Genomic DNA, 18798 nt, shown 5'->3' with positions numbered 1-18798 from the left:
CATCCTTCACTCGGCGCCGCACTCATATTTACCCAGCGTGTCAACAACGTGGCTTCATCTCTTTCTGTGTGGCCGCTCTTCTCCATCCATCTCCTCGCTTCTCCTTTAATCTCTCGCCTCTTTTTTTTTTTCATTTCCCGACAGAAAAGTGAAGGACACGCTGCCGCTGTTCCGTCAGTTCTTCAGCCTGGCCTTCAGCCTCACTTATGTCAGCCTGGCCTCTATGAAGCTGCCCCCCGATGTTCTGAGGTGTGTCGCTTTCTTCTTCTCCGCTCACCCCCCCTTTTATCTGAGCTCCTCTGCAGCGAAAGGCATATTTGAAGCGTGTGGATATCCGCAGCTTCCTCCCCTTGTCTTTTCTCACCTGCTCCTCCACTCTCTGTCTCCACAGGGCTCTCCTGACAGGGTTAACCTCCAATCCTCATATCAACGACCTTCATCTAGACATCAGTGGCTGCGAGGTAAGAGTTCCACATCTGCGGTGGATTCTAGGCACATGTTCAAGCGGGTGGTTTGGTTTTCACTTTAAAGCTACCGTGAGCTTATCCTGTGGACTCTGTGAGATGATGTCGTGGTGTGTCGGCCATCGACAACCTGTGGAAAAAAAAAAGAACTTGAATTTTTAGGATGCATCGAAAAATATTTTAAGCTGCGCAGAATCGTTTAAATGAAATGTGAAAGACTGCGAGCGAGTCTGAGCAGACGAGACTCAAACTCCACCACACTGTGAGTGAGACCAAAGTCACACATCAACAAATATACTGTAAGTCACAAGTACATAATTTGGCACCGATTCTGCAGCTGAAGTCGGAGCCAAAAGAACCTCACAGTTCATACAGTTTGTACAATCTTTCCTCATTCTCATTCACTCTACAACGGTGACTGTCGACCGGCGGCCCGCGGGCCACATTCTAGATTCCCATCCGGCTTGACGATTATTTATGAATTCAGAAAATGCACGGCTCTAATGTTACTCATCAGTGGAAGAGACCCGGTCTGTGTCCCGAGAGTGATCATGTATTAGCTCGACAACCCCTGGCAACGAGCCAAAGAAATTGTGGTTTGCGAGTTCACCGTTCTACAGAATTAGATTCTTCCTGAACTCCATCCTCTGTTCTCCCTGGACCCACCATCAGAATCACACAGTGCTCGTGTATTAGAACCAAGAGGCGTCACGTGGTTTGGTTTTCATTAGCCAACTTGTATCGGGCCTCAAACAGGGGAGATTTTGTTATTAACCTTACGATGCATTCATCGGAAGCGTATCTGAATGTTTTGTATCAAGCAGATTGTCTACTTGGTGGATGTCTGAGGGCATTTTCCTCGTTCAATATCCAGTTATCATTATGAATTTGTTTTTGGGGACATTGTTCTGACAGATATAGGCTAATAAAATCATATTAATTTAGCAAGAAAGTGGAAATAGTGATCAACATAGACAATGTTTGACCTCATTAATGTCATTATTTATTATTAATGTAGGCCTAATACTTCTTCTGACACCTGTGTGGATCATTCCACAGGTAAACATGTTCACTGGTAAGAGGTGATGGTATCATGACCGGAAATGTGACTGTATGAACGATATTACTAGGAGCACAGTCAGGAACACCTTTGTCTGTAAACTATATACCTTCCCAACTTTTTTTTAAAATCTTGGTTGTATTTGTTTAAGCGCAGAAAGACGAAGTTAACAGGTAGTAGAAGACGTTTTCCCCCTTCAACGGAGCAGAGCAGCTGCAGATCACAAGCAAAGCAAACTCACTGCTCAACAAATCTTCAGAACGCCTGCGGAAACATAAAAAAAAAAAAAAAAAAGGGGGGAGCATCCATAAATCTGCCACACTCTGGAAAAATAGAGCAAATCCCTGCAGACTAAACCTAAAATGACTCGGATTCATGCTTGTGCACATGTTGGTTTTTCCACCCCTCTCCATCTCTATCTATCTCTCTCTCTCCCGGTCTCCAGCTCAGGTCTGCAGGAGCTGCTGTAATCCAGGAACTCTTCCCCAGAGTCTCCTCCATCGCCACTCTGGATATCTCAGACAACGGTACAGTGGCACGCTTCAACACATCCCGCTGTGACCTTGACTCTCTGTCCTCAGGCGGGGAGATGTTTGAGTGGGCTGTTAATGAATCAAGCTGAGCTGTGTTGAGCTCTCTCTCTCTCTCTCTTTCTCTCTCTCTCTCTATATATATCTATATATATATACAAATGTTTGTGTGTGTTGACAGGTCTGGATGCAGACCTGCTCACAGTACTGCCGGCCCTCTCCAGACACCCCTCCCTCAAACACCTTTATCTGGGCAAGAACTTCAACATCAAAAACAGGTGCTGCCGGTTCTCATTGTCACGCTTTACTGCAGCTGTGTGTGTGTGTGTGTGCGTGTCTGTGTGTATGTGTGGACACGAGGGTGCATGCACTGCATATGCCAGCTTGGATGTACGCGTCTGTGATTTTACTTCCGTCCTCATAAGCGGCTGCCGCTCCTCGGGCCGAAAGCTCGCCGGCAGCAGGAAATGACTCGCGCCAGCTCATACAGCCTCGTCTCCGTGTTTGTCTCCACGCTGTCTGTCCGCAGGGTTCTGGATGAAGTCCTGCAGAAGCTGGTTCAGCTCATACAGGAGGAAGATTGTGTGAGTGAGAAACGCGGGAGGTGTCCGCATTCATTAAAAGATACTGTAAGATGCAGAGTTAACAGTTCACCTGCACCGGGTTCGCTTCATTAAAAATCACTGAAATAGGAATCAGCTGCAAAGACACAGAAAATAAGTACTAATTTCTAGTTTCACTGAACTTAAAGATAATAAAGCTGAATAGTTACATGTAAAGGAGACACACAATGTTCATTTTCAGGTTCAAGATTTTATTTTTGTTAGGTTGTGGGAGAAATGTAAATGTGTTTAATCCAACCCCCTCTGCATTAATCTTTAGTCCAGCACAAGCTTCCTTATTTAATCATTTCTTATGAATAAATACATCAATAATATAATAATATGATAAGATATATATAATTATGTAAAATTTAATTTACAATCATTGTCTTATGTGTTATAGTTTACATATTGAGTTATTTTATCTTCTATAAAGATGTACTATTGCCATAATCAATTGTTGGAATGATTTATGTATGTATTCACCAGCATCCACTCGTCTCTCACGATACATATCTACATATTAATACAAATTAACTGTTTGATTAAAACTATCTACTCTTTTGACATTAAGATGGTAAAGTATTGTGCTACAGAGATATTTATTGAAGTTAGCATGCTAACCAGCTAGTCAATTCAAAGCTCCTGGGCTCGCCACTGTAAACACTTCCTGATCCCTTGAGCTCCCATTCAAAACCGCTAACTTCACTGCTAACTTAGCTAACTAGCTTACAGCCGCTACGGTTCGCAACACTCAGCGGTTACCTGGTGATATGCTGACCCCTGTTTGATTCGGTGTTGATCTGACATGTGGCCAATTCTAAAATATTGCCCCTTTTTAAAGAAACATTTTATGGACGTAGCATCAAATATGCAAAAACGAGCTAATTATCAGTTCTGACACTTTTTTCCTGGATAATTTTTGCATGATGTTTCACAGTAGAGTCGTCAGTATGTCATGAATTATTGCTGTGTCTCTGCCCTTGCAGGCACAGTGTCCATATCACTACACACACATGTTGTAAATAATTCACACATACAGCATGTTAAGTCATATTCACTCGCAGTCACATCACCCTGCAGTAAATCTCACTACTGCACTGAACCTTCCCGGCTCCACAGCCCCCTCTTCTCTTCCCACTGCTCAATATTCTCTGCTTTATTTATTCCTGCATCTGACACTCATCCCTCCTCTACCTTTGTCTCCCCAGTGCCTGCAGTCTCTGTCCCTGAATGAGTCACGCCTACGCTCCAGGGGCACCGTGCTGGTCAACGCCCTGGGCAGCAACACCTGCCTGAGAAAGGTGGACCTGAGCGGGAACAACATGGACGACATCGGCGCCAAGATGCTGAGCAAAGCCCTGCAGATCAACACCACGCTCAGGTGAGGGGTAATGAATGTAGAGAGAGGAAATGTCTTTGTCTCTGCACGGAGGTTTGTATTCAGTGCGACTCACGACTTTGCCCCGCAGGAGTGTGACATGGGATCGCAACAACACCTCCGCAGCAGGATTTCTAGACTTGGCCCGGGCGCTTGAACAGTAAGAGCATTAAAGCACCTTCAACATGTCGTCTGTGAAACGTACGCTGTGATTTAGACAATAAAAATAGAGGATAGCTCGCACATCTGCTGCAGGAACAGTATTGATTTTAAGGGACCGTGATAGATTTACCTTCCATTTTAAGGCATTTAAACGTACGGAAATTTGCAACGTGAGCAGAGCAAATCGCCGCTTTCCACTTTGCTATCTTAAATGGTCCAGACTCACCTCGAGGCCGTGGATGACATGGTTATACAGATCAAAGTATTACTCACTCGTTGCATGCCATAGGAGGGATATTTTGGGATGAGCTCCGTCCATTGGGGATATCAACCCTAGCTAACCTTTGAATCTCTAACCCACTTTATGTTATCTCTTCAGTCCGTCACTGTCTCCTTCAATAACTTCACCCCTTCCTCTGGTGTCCCCTTCCTCTTCTGCTCTTTCCTCTCTCAGTAATTTCACCTTGCAGTACATGCCTCTGCCCCTAAGTGACATCAGCCAGGCGTACCGCAGCGCCCCTGAGAGGACAGAGCAGGCGCTGACCAAGGTTGGCATCAAAGCCATTGACAAAGTCACTGTCGCAAGGAAAAACTTAAACAGACACGCATTTAAAATGAAGTTTTATGTCTCCCATCTACATTCGAAACCATTAATTCATCAAGTGCTTTGGATCAGAGTTTAAATGTGACATTTTATGTAGTCCTGGGCAATATATCAACATGATATGACAGTGTTGTCTTTTATAAATAACCTGAATGTTCTACTTGTTCTAATATTTACCTTTACCCACTTCGTCATTATATCTGCACACTGATAAACAATACCAATACCAATAAACATCCCCCCTATGATATTGTCACAGTATGGATATCGAGGTATTTTTGGTCTAAAATATCATGATATTTTGTTTTGCTGCTCAGTTCTGGCATTTACAAAGTGATTTCCAGGATATCTAAATATAGGGAGATATAAATTGTTCACTGAAATATAGCCTAAAGATATTGCAACGTCACTTTACAGGCCACATAACGACCCGGTCCTCGTATTAGACAGCAAAAAGATTAAAAACAGATTCAAATCTCAGGCTCTATGGGTGATGTAGCTCTAAGTCAAAAGTTATACTGCTCAATTTTATTGTTAAAATCCCACCACTGCAGAAATTAGTACAATTTCACAGGTTATGCTAGAATTGTTTGATTCGCCAAATGAAGAATAATCAGGACTCCCCAGTTCCCCCAAAGCAGCTTATGACAGAGTCCCATTGTAAGACGATATCATCCAATATTCCACTAGGTTCACCAACTAGTCGCTAACTGTATCTGCCTGCTGTTTGCTGTTGAGCAGGGTAGTGAAAACAACTGCATGCTGCGGTGACAGTGAACCAAAACCGGACAGCTAAACGATGAGCTGAGGCTCACTGTAGAGCGGATGGGAGCTGCAGACTCAGGTGCTAATTATTAGAGGTTCATCCCCTTGAGTGTATTATTTAGAACTGGCTGCAGCAACAACAGCTTTGTTTGCAGTTTTGCCCAGTGGCAAACATTTTCCCAATTAAAAAGACGGGACACGTTCAAATGCATCAAACTTTGGACCCGTGCAGGTAACATATTCGTAAAAAACATTTCGAGCCAAGGAGAACAATTTTTTAAATCTCTGATGTCATTACATTATGGAGTCTCTACGGTTCATCCATACGAGCGACACCTCTCACATTACATATTGTTGTCACATTGCTCAGGTGGTAGAGACTTTGTCCTCGCTGCAGCGGCCCAGGGATCAGGTAAAAAACCATGGAGGCCGAAAATAGAATAAAATAAAAGATGATTGCATTAAAATAATGTGTTGTAGTTAACTGTTGGTAAGCAGAAGTGGAAACTTAGAAACAACACAACTGAAGTGTTCAGCGTGCAGTAAACAGTCCGAGCTTTTATCTGGCTGCTGAGTCACGTGTCTGAGTGGAAGTAAACTTTGATCACTTTAGCTGCTGCTGCTGGAGGCAGACGTTACTCTGAGGTACAGTTTCATCCTGAAACAACACAAGTGCCACGTATGAAAGAAAAACAACAAACTGAAAACATCAGACGAGAAGTATTTCTGCCAGGGGAGATGATTATCTTAGACTTTTAGGTAAAGATTCTGTACTTTGATGCTGCAGCACGTTAATCAAAAACTCCAGTCGCCCACAGCTCTCGCCATCAAAACGCCGTCGTCATTACTGTTTGACTCTCCGGATGGTTGAGTGGTTGCAGCTTTACATGCTGAGGACAGGGTGGCAGGTGTAAATCACTTAACACATGTCCAGTTTGCTTAATTTGAATATGTATAATGTTCGAAGCTAGAAAGGTGGCAGGGTCCGCCAAATACAAACAAAGTAAAACAGTACAGAAATTGTGTCGTTCTTTAAGGACAACTTGTCTATTGGGTTTATTCAGTCATGAAAACAAAAGGAGTTTGTTTATTTAACTTGTTTAGGCATAAAAAAAAAAGAATCAGATTAAAAATGTCTTCTCAGAAACTACAGATTGCACCTTTAAGTCTTGTTCATCAGTGACCTAGATGTTGAGCTAAAAACATCGTGAAACTTTAAGTTTTCAGACTCCAGCGGCTGCCATTAACCCTCACACAAGCATGAAGGTGCTACTTGTTAATCTACGCTCGTTTCTGAAAGGGGGCTTCATGATTATCTCCATTTTAAAATGATTTCATGACACTGCGCCCAGAAACATAAAATGAAAAAAAAAAAAAAACGGTTAATCTGCTCCTCTCTGCATCCTTTCGCTCTGCTTCATTGCACTTTGTTTCCTCTTCAACAACCCGCCTGTTGCATCATCACCTCGTCTATTCTCTCTGTCCTCCTCGTGCTTTTAAGCCCGGCTTATATTCACGACATCCCTTGTTCCTCTCTGCTGCACACAGATCCAGCGCGCTCTGGTGAGGAACAACCAGACCCAGCGCTTCTCTCAGAGGCAGGCCCTGCGGCTGCACCAGGGCCTGGTGACCAGCACCGCCGAGCAGGTAGCGCTCGCCTGCGCCGCCGCTCTCACCTTTTTTTCGCGCGCGTTTGTCAATCTGTGTTTTGAACGTGCGCTCGTAACACTCCCCCGCCTGTCTGTTTCCAAGGTGATGGAGCGCCTGTGTGTGCGCGTCCAACAGCAGGTGTGTGTGCTGCGAGGCGTCGGAGAGGTGGAGGAGATTCAAGCTGCTAAACAAGTGCTAAAAGAGGCCAGGAACTCCCGCGCTGTGAGTTGATGTGAAATGCATGAGCGTAGTATTTGCATCACTGTCATACATAAATTTGAATTAATGTTTTTTTTTTCCCCTCTCTAAGCTGTACCCGTCGCTGTGCGAGCTGGCTCATGTTCTCTCTGTGGACGGGCCGGTGCGGCAGAGACTCGACTCTCTGGCTGGTGAACTCGCAAAAGCTGCGGACAAGGAGCTTCAGGTAGATCTCAAGAGCATCTGTTCACACCGTGACCCGTCATGACTGAGTTACTGATCGCTGGCGTCTGTTTGCAGGTGATCGTGGACTCCATGGTGTCTCTCTGTCGCGAGCTCTGCCCTTTATCTTCTTCTGCGGCGGAGAGGCTGAGTCCTCCGCTCTCATCTGTCTCCGAGCGTGTGTCCATCCCTCGCTCTGCCATCCGGACAGCTCTGATGGAAAGAGCGGCGCAGGATATTCACCGAGCCTTAGAGTAAGAGCGAGAGAAGCGGCGAAAAGGCTGCAGCAATAAGTCTGAATCTGATAAGCCGGTTATTGATTTCCTCTCACTTTTACCAAACCTCTTCCCGTCTGTCTCTCCCTTTCCTCTAACCCAATCTTCTGCAGAGAAGTGAAGCTGTCAGTGGTTTCATATCTCACCAACTCCATCGTGGACCAAATACTGCAGGAGCTCTACGCCACACATAAGACCCTGGTAAATGCAAAGCACTAAACAGAAAATAAAAACAGAGGAAATGATGTGTCTGAGACAAACATAAAGCGACTGAGTTGGGCGTGAAAGGGGACTCAAAGAGCAGCGTCTTTTTCAGACCCGGCAGGTGTCTCACCTGAAACACTGGGAGGGGCCAGGTGAGGACGGGGCAGAGTGGAGGTTTAACAGACACAGAGACTCGCTGGACATCACAGACGAGGAGCTCACCACCAGCATAGTGAGTATGAATACACACCCTGACCACACTCGAGCTCTGGAGAGGTTTGTTTACACTGGAACACAAGCAGAACAGGTGCAGTTTGTTTCGGTTTAGGCACAAAAACAACTCGGCCGTGTTGAGGAAATTTTGGCTCAAAATAACAACATTAATTTGGATCACTTATGTAACCTAAGTTACGTAATACGGACATTACTTACTTTAATAACATAACTTGAAAATAACTCGTGACTCTTAGTCGCACGCGGGGCACAAAGCCTGTTCTCTGGGCGGAAAAGTCCTGCGTATGACACATTAAACCACCCTGAACGACCCCAACTCTGACTTCTCCTGCTCTTCACACTGTAACCAGAGGGGCATTTCAAGAAGTGACGCTTGAGGGGCAACCACAGCGTCTGACCAGGCTGCTCTACTGAGCGTGTTGGGAGGGCTGCTAATCAAGTTCGCCTGAGACAGCGCGTCGACGCATCAGGACAGAGACTAGATGCTTTCTGGAACTAGATATTTTTGTTAATTTAATGAACATTTGTATGTCAGCCACATACACATAATGAATTACCAAAACATGCTGCTGCAGCTCCGTAATGAGGGGGAAAAAATAAACAAAGACTGGAAAGCATTTCGAGGTGAATCCTCTCTGTGATGTAAGAATAATAACAGCTTGCTCGCACGTGGCTTTTGTTGGAATGTTGTGTGCAAATTAAAATGAGCCGAGGGGGAAATTCATCATCAAATGAGTGTCTGAATCGGAACAAAGCAAATTAACTACCGGTCTGTAAAACACAATAAGAATCGCTTATGATGAACAAACTTTACATCCCTATTAATATTTTCAAGTCAAATCGAGTTGGATGACTCGTTCTTGGTCTTATAGGTTGATTTTTTCTCATCCATGTTATTGACACTCCTTTTTGTTTTGCTCTGTTTGATGGTTTTGTTGCTAGCAGCCAAAAGTATGTTAAAGAGATTTTACCTAGTAATAATAGTGTATAGCCCCAAAAACTATGAAAATAACTGTCAGACACTCCTTCCACACACAGTGTTTGCTTTAACCCCGAGCGAGAACATTTTTTATATGAATTTCAATTTTGGAGTCACAAAATATCACATTATGTTCTGTCAACTCTCCCTGAGGCGGCATTTGTGTGACTCTCCGATTTGTTATTACAGTATTCCTCAGTTCTCATCCTCCATTTCTGTCTGTCGAGTCGCTTTGTGAGTTTTTGCATTACATTGCGCCAATGTTGCCTGTAATCTTACATACATCAGTGTGTACGTTGCCTTCACAGGCCTCACTCTCAGCTCTCACCGTCTTCATCAGCCTGAGTACTTCTGGAGGGACGGATGAATCCTCCTCTGGGGTCTGGCATTTGAGATTTCACTGACTTTCTTGACAGGAAGGTCAGAATTTGAGAGGCCCTAATTCATCCAGTGGAGACGTTTCAGCAATACTTGGATTGATGATGCGTCATCAATTCAGATGTGTTTTGGCCTTTTCGAAGCTTTTCACTGATTGGCCTGATTAAAGCAGAGCACTGAATGTCCAAAAGGCCTATAAATCTGCTCCATGAGGCTGACTTCCATTGAACTTTTCATCCTGATACATCTCGGCCAAAAACTGACATCATGAGTAAAGTTGGTAATCTGTGACTTGGGTAGTTCTGTTAGTTCCACCAGACAAATATTTGAGTTTCCAATCCGTCCCCACCCCTGTTTTCTTTTTTCCCCCACACTGACCTGTTTCTCACCTGACCTTCACAGAGTGTCCTCTTCCTCGCCTACCTCAGTTAGTTCTGCAAAATAAAAGCTTGTTTTTCCTCTGTTTTTTTTTTGTTGTTTTTTTTTTTTTTATCACCAAATCGCCCCTCTAAAAATGAGAAAAACTGAACCCTGAACTAAATCTGAAATACATTACCGCGGCTGGTTACGTAGGAGACAACCTGATAAAAGTAAATTGCAAATCTCTTTTGACGCACGAAAAGAGCAGCTCAATATTTATAAGACAGCAGGTAAAAAAAAAAAAACGCAGACTGTTTCTCTGATTTTTATCTGGAGAATCTGCCGTAAGCCCCGGGCCTTTTTCATCACAATCAGTTCACTCATTACCCGTTCAGACGCCTCTAGCCTTCATGTCTCCTCTAAAAACCTGCCAGGAATTTCTGTCTGTGAAGCTGAAAAATATCAGCGCGCTCATTTATTCTGCTGCAGAGAACCTGCACTGAACCAGCTTATATTGCTAATACTGTTCATTTTATACCAATTTTCTTTCCAATTTTCATCAGAAACTGTTTCTCATAAAACCAACAGCTTGTTGTTCGGATGTCACGTCCTCGTGTATTACCACAAAACAGATGTTGGAAACTGCTGTGGCAGCTTTTTACGTACCACCGTACTGCAAATAATCAGCAAAAACCTTCCCTTAAAGCAGTAGTTATGAGTAATTTCCATCTGATCGGCAAACTTTTTTCACCAAAGTCAGTCAGATTCATCCTCTGGGCACCACGAGACACGAAACCACCACCAAAGTGTTAAACTGACATGTCTATAAAAAGACCTCAGCCAGCTCTCTGCCATGTTTAATCCTCGCGCCAAAGCCTTTTTTTCTTTTATGCTACGTATCTTTCAGACTGACCTCAGCTTTCATGAACAGTCGCTTCAGTAGATGAATCCAGTTTCCTTCCGCTGAGCAGATTTTCTGTAATCAAGCTCTTCCTGCCGAGCAAGCCTCCGATCTTACACCATCAATTGATTGTTCTGTTATTCATCTACCTTCTCGTGTGCCAGAGTGCGTTAGTCATTTTGTACTGTCCGTTTGAACACGCTCAGTTTCCAAGTCTCTGTACAGCAAAAAGTGCTTTGAGTTGACGGAGCTCCACTGACAAAAGCACTGATTGGCCTGAAGGAGAGCCACACGACATGTTGACTCGTCCTGTTTTACTCTGCCTTGCTCTGATACTTTCCCCTCATCGTCTCAATAGAATTGTTTCTTGTTTTTGTTTTGTTTTTTTCCTCCCAGGACACAATAGCCATTAAGAAGCGCAGCTCGAGAACAAGACGAATACGACCCGTCTCCACCAGGCTGAGTGAGTACCGCTGTATATCCTCTTATCCTCCTCTCTCCCCTCGTATCCTATTAAGCTCCGACCCCATCCTGTCGTTTTCCCGGCTCCATTAGTGTGTTTTCTGTCGGCTCTGTTTCCCCGTCTCTCTATCTGAGAGGTTTATAGTATATATAAGTCATTGTATGTCGGAGCGATCGCTGATTGTCTTGTAGTTGACAGAAATGATGTCTCCCTTTGATTTCCCACGTCTTGACACCTTGACTGTGTCTTCACCCTCTCAATTTTTTTTTTCTCACCCTCTGTAATCCTTTCGCGGCTCCTCGCTGCTACCAGGTCTCTGTGACGACTCCAGCTCCTCACCTCCCCCCTCCGTGCCATCATACTCCTCGCCGCTATCCCGCTCGGCATCCTGGGAGGGCCTGTCAGAGCTGCCTACGCAGGGTCTGCCTCTCCATCATGTGACACGGGTTCGGCCCAGGCCCCCGCGGAGGCACAAAGGAGGGCACGTCCCCTCCGAGACGGTAAGACGGGGGTTTGATTCTGGCACCTTTTGACACATCGTAACATGTAATGTGAACGCTGTGCAGCGTATCAGTATACGTGGCCTGTTCTCGGATTGCACCCATAGCTTTTATCTATCTCTGCATAATTCCCCCATTTCCTAATGTTCATGCCTGCTGGCAGTGACTCCTGTCTTTGTCAGAGGTAATCTATACAAAGTGGATGGCTGCAATTGGATTATGTCATTTCTCTGAGGCCAGTGTAATCCATTTGTTTTATTGCATGCAGGACATTTACAAATGAAACCCTGTGCAACTAACATGACCTTTCTTGTGTGTGTGTGTGTGTGTGTGTGTGTGTGTGTGTGTGTGTGTGTGTGTGTGTGCGTGCGTGCAGCATTGCAGTGAAAACGGAGGAATAAGCCCTCTTGACGACGGACTCCCAGATTTCTACACTAAAAGAGTTCTCCCTGACAGGTAAAAGTTCCTTTTGCCGTCCCCTCACCCGGTGTGAAACCATGCCCACGAGTTTCTCTTCTTGCACAACATCCCATCAATTTACATGTTTATCTACAAATCACATTTACTTTAAACGACTTCCATTTTCCAAAGCCTGCCGCAAGTTTTTCAGATTGAGTTTTCCGACTTTTTAAGCAGTCATCATTCTCTATTTCCTTCTAACGGCATAGAAATACATTTTAAATGTGCTTGCGATAGGTAGAGATTGGTGAGTCTGTGTGAACATTTGTCACCTTTAAAGAATTGTCGCACAGCAGCGCTGCCGTGAGCAGAGACTGCTTTGCAAATCGTTTGAAGGACGCCCAAGAGAGTTTTCTGCTGAACTGCATCCTGTGATGGTTGATACAAGAAGAAGACCTGTTTACTTACTGTTTGTCTTCTGGGTTTGATTTTCCAATAAAATAGCCAAAGTAAAACGCTTTTTTTGCAATGAACACTTCGTCTGGGTTGGACCAAATTGATTTATTTTTATTTTTTCTTATCTAAGATTAGCTCTAATCAGAGTTCAGCAAAACAAGGGTTGAAATGAGTGAATCCAGTTTCCACATTAAGCAGAGTTATAACGCACAATTACAAATTAATCTCTGTTTCGTAAAACTAAGTTTATTGACCTTAACCAAAATTAAACAGAGTTTAATCAATATGGAGATGGTGAAGTCTTAAAGCATCCAATATAAAATGTATTTAAGTATCAAGAGTACAAGCAAAAGTACATTATACATATGTTCACATGTATGTATATACTGTATAAAGTGTAGGAGGCCTGGATGATTATTGGATCCCTTATACAGCATTTTTCAGATTGTCTACTAACTAAAGTTATCAAATACAGTGGAGTATCTGAAGATTGTACAGTATTTGAGTAAATGCACCGAATAATACAATTAATTTGCTGTCGGGATGCAACTTTACATTCAGCTGCTCTGTAATGTAATGTAATGTAAATGTTACTTTGTTTGCTAACTAGCAGAAAAAAGTTAATTTGGTCAGATCACGTTCGCTTTCAGTTGTTTCAGGACTCATATTAAGTGTCTGTGTAAGTATGTAGACATCTCCTGTTTTTGAAGCTACATAATCAGAGCTTTTAGATAACAAATAACTTTTATTGTAAAGGATTTACTGGAAATGAAATATGTGTTGGACCAGATTAGCGGAGCTTTGTTGGCGCAGATTCTTTGATAATACAGCAAGAGGACGAGCGTTTACAGCCGCTCGTCTGACCGCCAGGAAGAGCCACGAATCCACCCGCTGCTTTTAAACGTCATCGCATCAAGACGAGGCCATCGAACAGAGTTAAACCGAGCTAGTCCGTGTTTATGTAAAAGCCGTGATAGTTAGCCCGCTGCATTTCTTTTCCTGCCATGTTTGAGAGTTGACTCAAAACCGTTTCCTCGCCGGACGGGAATCTTGGCAGAAATTCAGCCGCATCGTAAAACTCAGTTGGGTTTGAGTCTGTTCATTGACTTCATTCAGGGAACTTCATTATTTTTGCTCAATTTCAAAGCTAAGCTCCAAAGTTAATGTCGGGTCGCAGTTTGAAATGGAGTTAAAAGGATCATTGCTATAGATTTAGATTGACTTCGAGGATTAGAGCAAAAACTGAACTGAGGTTTTAAAGAAAGATTAAATCTAGCTTTTATTATCTTTAAGCTTTTAAAGGTTTGTGCAACATAATTTGAACAGTGATTTATTCAGGTTGAAGTATGAATCCTTGTTGGTGGTGAAAAAACTATAATCAGTGTGAGGGAATAATTCCAAAAAGTATGGTGGGTCTTTAATGAAATGTAGCTCAGTGGAAATACTTCAATAGAGGCTTTTTCATCCATCGCTACAATAATCGCTACGAACAGACAAACTGTTACAGCGATGGAAAAATGTATGCGTGAGACGTAACCTCGGTCTCGTTCTCTCGCTTCGAGGCGGAGGAGGAGATTCTAGAGGAAGATAATTGATTGTTTATTCTCTCTCCCAGGTTGTTAAATACAGACGCTTTAAATATCAAACGACTAGATTTAGATTAGAAGTAATTACCTATTTCTTTAAGTGTGATGTTTTCATAGGAAACAAAAGGTTATTGAATGTGACACGATCAATAAGATTTCTGTGCTTCTGAATTTTCCCATTTTAATCCTCGGTGTTATTTCGATTCCCACGATCACAATCGAACACATTACTCTGACTCGAAGTGGATGGAAAACGCAGGAAAAGATTGTATTTCAGACTAAATAAATCAGTACTTCTTCCTCCTCTCTGTGTCCAAACGTGTTCCCTCAGGCTTTACTCCAGCCGGCCGATGTTTAGGTTATTATTCTTAATAATTCAGGATGTGTGGTTGTGTCTCTGTGACCAGTGTGAGCTGTCTGTCTTTGAAGTAATCTCACGGCGAGCTTCGGCTTGTTTAGCGCATCCTGCTGGCTGCTTTTACATTCAGAGGCAATTGAATCCGCTGTCCATCAACGCTGCTCGAGTGAAACATTAATTTTGTCGCTCTTTGATGATTAGTGGAGCTGGAGCTGGCTGTTTGGGGGATTTTTGGGTAACAAGACACGATGGGTTAGTCGGTGTCTGCGAGCTGTTGATCAAAGGAGTCTGGATGTTAGTTGATTGGATTGTGGCCGCGTCGGACGTCATCGGCAGCTGGTGATGTTTTTTTTTTTGTTTTTTTTAATTTGTGAGCAGTCCGCTTTGGAAATAGGGCTGCAACTGCTGATTATTTTCGTTGTTGATTGCTTTCTCAATTAAATGATCAGCTGTTTGGTCTATGAAATGTCAGAAAATGGTGACAAAAAAAAAGTTTGGAGCGATGAAAAGTCTTTTTTTGTCCACAAGCAAAGGATATTTAATTAATTTTCATACCAGAGTGAAAAAAAACAACAAAATATTCCAAGTTAAGAAGCTGGAATCCCCTTTTTTTCTTAAAAAATGACTCAAATCAATTAATGAGTGATTAAAATAGCAGACCATTAATCTAATGGTTGAAACTAATCAATTAAAGGAGACATTTTATACAAATGTTCCAGTTCTTAAGCGTATTTTTCATGTGTGTACTGGAACAGGTTCACACACTTTGAACACTCTCTTTTAGCTCCTGTCTCTTTAAGGCCTCCCCTCCTCTGATTGGTCGGCTTGCACACGCCTGAGCCATCACCACTTACAACAACAGAGCAGCTGTTCTAAATCAGTTCATAGGTGCAAACCAGCTGCTAGATTATGCAAATGTGTGACTCTGTGATGTAGTGTGATGTCACCGAGTCACAGAATTAAAGGAGGGACGACTGACGAGGCGTTTCAGGAGCCGTGTTTTCTGTGGGAGAGAGGAGCTTCTCACACCTTTTAAACTTTAAGGGCATTTACATGCACAAGAACCTATAAAACACTGAGGGAAAAGGGAAAAATGAATGAAAAGGCACAAGAGGTCTCCATTAATCGTTTCAGCTATTTTTGGAAAATAAACGGTTTGGTCCTACAGCAATCATGCAAAAACAGAAAAACTGCAGGTCACTAGTGACTCTTTGATATACAGATGTTTGGATATTTATAGTTTGGTAAGCCTGTTTTTTGTTTTTTTTTTGGCGGAGCTGGATAGGAGCGGCAGCGGCAGCCGATCAGAATAATCTTGCTTCCTTCCACACTGCAGATCATCAGGTTAAGTCAGGGCTTTCAACATGATTACATTTATTATATAAAAAAGTGCACTTATAAGGAATCATTGTGTACCAAAAGGTGTAGCCTAGCAACGCTCCGACCACGGATGAATCAGGAGCAAAGCAGATGGCTGTGATGACTCCGATGACATCCTAACAGGGATGATTGAGCTCGGACTGGAGTGCATGTGCGACATTCACCCTCGCTCTCTCTCGCTCTCTCTCCTCTTTCAGCCAGCTCTCCTCGCTGCACAAAGCTCACTCGCTGAGGAGGAAGAAGAGGAGAAACATGCTGGCCATCTTCGGCTTCCGCAAGAACCGCAACCAAACTTTGTCCAATCAGGGTCCGGAGGCTGAGGCGGAGGTTTACGGAGACGGGTGTCACACTGTTGCCACGGCACCCACGGGGTTTGTGTACGCACAAGCACAACACGCATTGGACTCCGCTTGTAAAGACGTAACCTTGGACAGACAACACAATGCCCACTTCATGCATCAGATAACAATACACAACATCGGAGGACTCGTTCGTTTTCACTCCTGTATTCGGCTCCACAGAGTCACATTTTCTGCTGATTATCTCTTCTTGGTCCTCATAAGGACAATCAGCCACACTGAGCTCCATAAATACACTGACAAATATCACTCTAAATCTCCTTCAATTCTCTGTTGGTACAAGAAATGGCTGATAGCTGCCAAAGTGCAGGCGGACTGATACCAGCGTGTGTGCACAGATGTAGATGAGCAGCCGGCGGCTTCGATTCTCACGCTGCATGTCAAATACAGATTATGACAGATTAGGGTGGCGGGAAAACTGGTTCCTGCCACGAAAATGATACTTTCTTATTCCACTGTACCACGAGAGTGATTCTGAAACTACAACCCGGTTCAGACCTGGAGTTCTGAGTCATGTTTTGGTTCATACCAGGTTTTTATTTGTTTATTTGTTTGTTCATTTGTTATCTTGTTTTTTTGGTGGGGGGTCCGTTAATGAGACACAGTGTGTTATAATAAACGACTAAAGTAGTTTGGAGAAGAAATTCAAACTCAGACTTTTAATATTTACAGTATTAATGAGGCAATGATACAGACGTATTAATATGTTCCATGACTGATTAAACAGGATGTTCTCAGAGGGAAATCAGGTCCCCAGTATACAGTTCGAAGCTAGAAAGGTGGCAGGGTCCGCCACATATAAACAAAGGAAAACAGTATGAAATTGTGTTGTCCAAAGTCAGTTTGTTTATTAAGTCATGAAAGCGGAGAGAGTTTGTTCATCTGAATTGTTTAGGCATGAAAAAGTTAAAAAGATATCAGTTAATGATCTCACTTCTGATGGCAAATTTTCTTCCCTAAAACTACTTATTTCCACTGGAAAAGTTGAATGTGAATGGAATGGGACACACATTTTGCAATTTACGTGCTTTCCTGAATGCACCATGTAGCGTGCAGTCATCCGACACAAGCAGGCAGCTGTTTCCCTCAGGACACGACCCCACGCTCTGTTTTAGACTCCAGCTGGAGCCTTTTTTTGACATATTACTGTACAGTGCTGCATTTAAACAGAATATATATCTTTTTTTTTTTTACATTTACAGCACGGTTCTGTCCGCTGTGAAGCGTCTAATCTACAGGAGAATAAGAATAGAAGAAAGGGTTTTTTTTTTGCAACTTTATTGAAAGAAGTCAATCGAATCATTCATTCCTTTACACCAACTGTTGGACCCAAATCACGTCCTGGGAACACGTTTGTTTTTCTGCTCGTCTTTTTAATCAAGCAGCAAGCTCCGTTCTCCTGCGATCTTTAAACAGAGTGCAGGAGGACCTTTGGGATGTTAAACTTGGACTCCAACTTGTTAGAACATCTCGCTGTTTCAAGTATTTCACCCAGTAAAGCGTTCAGCAATCCTAATACCCGTTCAGATGTTCAACTACATCGGCCAGAGATCAAGTTATTTTGTTGTTAGTACCATATTTCTGTCCCTTCACAGAAGTGGCATCATGTAATGTTAGGCTCCACGGGGGGATTAATTCTGGATTAAGAGTTTACACGGTTATTAGGCATTAATATTTTCCTACGTAACGGATTATCAGAGGTTTTACACCACCTCTCTTGATCCAATTGAAAAACTCCGTATGATCGGGTCGGGACGGATCAGCCTTTTCTTGATTGAAGTGGTCACATGAGGCATTTTTGTTCTGTTTGGGCCGTTATTCTGATTGTTGGTGGAATATTCAGTGAAAGTCGCAGTTCTGACTCAGTGGTAGCAGCAGGTTGGCAGGGGCAGCGGGTCGCGGTTCCAGTGGTCCCTGTGGATCGCATCATCAGTCGTCACACCCCTTCTGTTCTCAAAGTCTGTCGGGTTTGTTCTTAACGCTGTTTCATGAATCTGCAGCGGGCTGACATCGTCTGTCTGTGAAACCCAACAGGACTGCCACAGAGAACGTGTACACTCTCCTTCAGCCTCCGAGGTCCGCTGGCAGAGCTGGGTCACCCGGCGAAGGGGCTGATGGGAAAATAAACGATCACCAGGGGAAAAACACTCTCGTTTTGAGTCCGCCGCCAGTGCCGGGCATCCCTCACCCGGGCGTGGGAGGAAGCAAACACCCCTTTTATTCCCCCAGAGAGGTACACTCAGCGTGACCCGCGACAAGCATTCATTTACTGAAAGTTTGCCTCCTGTGTGATCTTTACTTTCGCCTCCTCTTGTTGTGTTCTGACAG

The 18798-nt window shown here is 43.5% G+C and overlaps 1 protein-coding gene across 7 annotated transcripts in view; it reads left to right on the top strand.

The window, feature by feature from the left end:
- LOC119028227 (capping protein, Arp2/3 and myosin-I linker protein 3-like) overlaps positions 1-18798 on the top strand; it is a 40823-nt gene that overhangs the window by 19023 nt on the left and 3002 nt on the right. For 5 of the 7 annotated variants that reach the window (XM_037113945.1, XM_037113946.1, XM_037113947.1 and 2 more), the window contains 19 exons: positions 145-249; positions 392-461; positions 1970-2051; positions 2236-2332; positions 2584-2638; positions 3868-4040; positions 4129-4197; positions 4654-4747; positions 7117-7215; positions 7321-7440; positions 7529-7642; positions 7717-7892; positions 8027-8114; positions 8230-8349; positions 11366-11432; positions 11745-11932; positions 12309-12388; positions 16309-16488; positions 18505-18703. In XM_037113945.1, the coding sequence (XP_036969840.1) occupies positions 145-249; positions 392-461; positions 1970-2051; positions 2236-2332; positions 2584-2638; positions 3868-4040; positions 4129-4197; positions 4654-4747; positions 7117-7215; positions 7321-7440; positions 7529-7642; positions 7717-7892; positions 8027-8114; positions 8230-8349; positions 11366-11432; positions 11745-11932; positions 12309-12388; positions 16309-16488; positions 18505-18703 (2176 nt within the window). The remainder of the gene's footprint in view (positions 1-144; positions 250-391; positions 462-1969; positions 2052-2235; positions 2333-2583; positions 2639-3867; positions 4041-4128; positions 4198-4653; positions 4748-7116; positions 7216-7320; positions 7441-7528; positions 7643-7716; positions 7893-8026; positions 8115-8229; positions 8350-11365; positions 11433-11744; positions 11933-12308; positions 12389-16308; positions 16489-18504; positions 18704-18798) is intronic. The other 2 variants (XM_037113948.1, XM_037113943.1) reach the window with 1 other exon arrangement.

Source organism: Acanthopagrus latus, chromosome 11 (genome assembly GCF_904848185.1).
Source record: "Acanthopagrus latus isolate v.2019 chromosome 11, fAcaLat1.1, whole genome shotgun sequence".
Lineage (NCBI taxonomy): Eukaryota > Metazoa > Chordata > Actinopteri > Spariformes > Sparidae > Acanthopagrus > Acanthopagrus latus.
The sequence above is the reverse complement of the archived record's forward strand: the minus strand, read 5'-3'. Positions and strand labels throughout refer to the sequence as shown.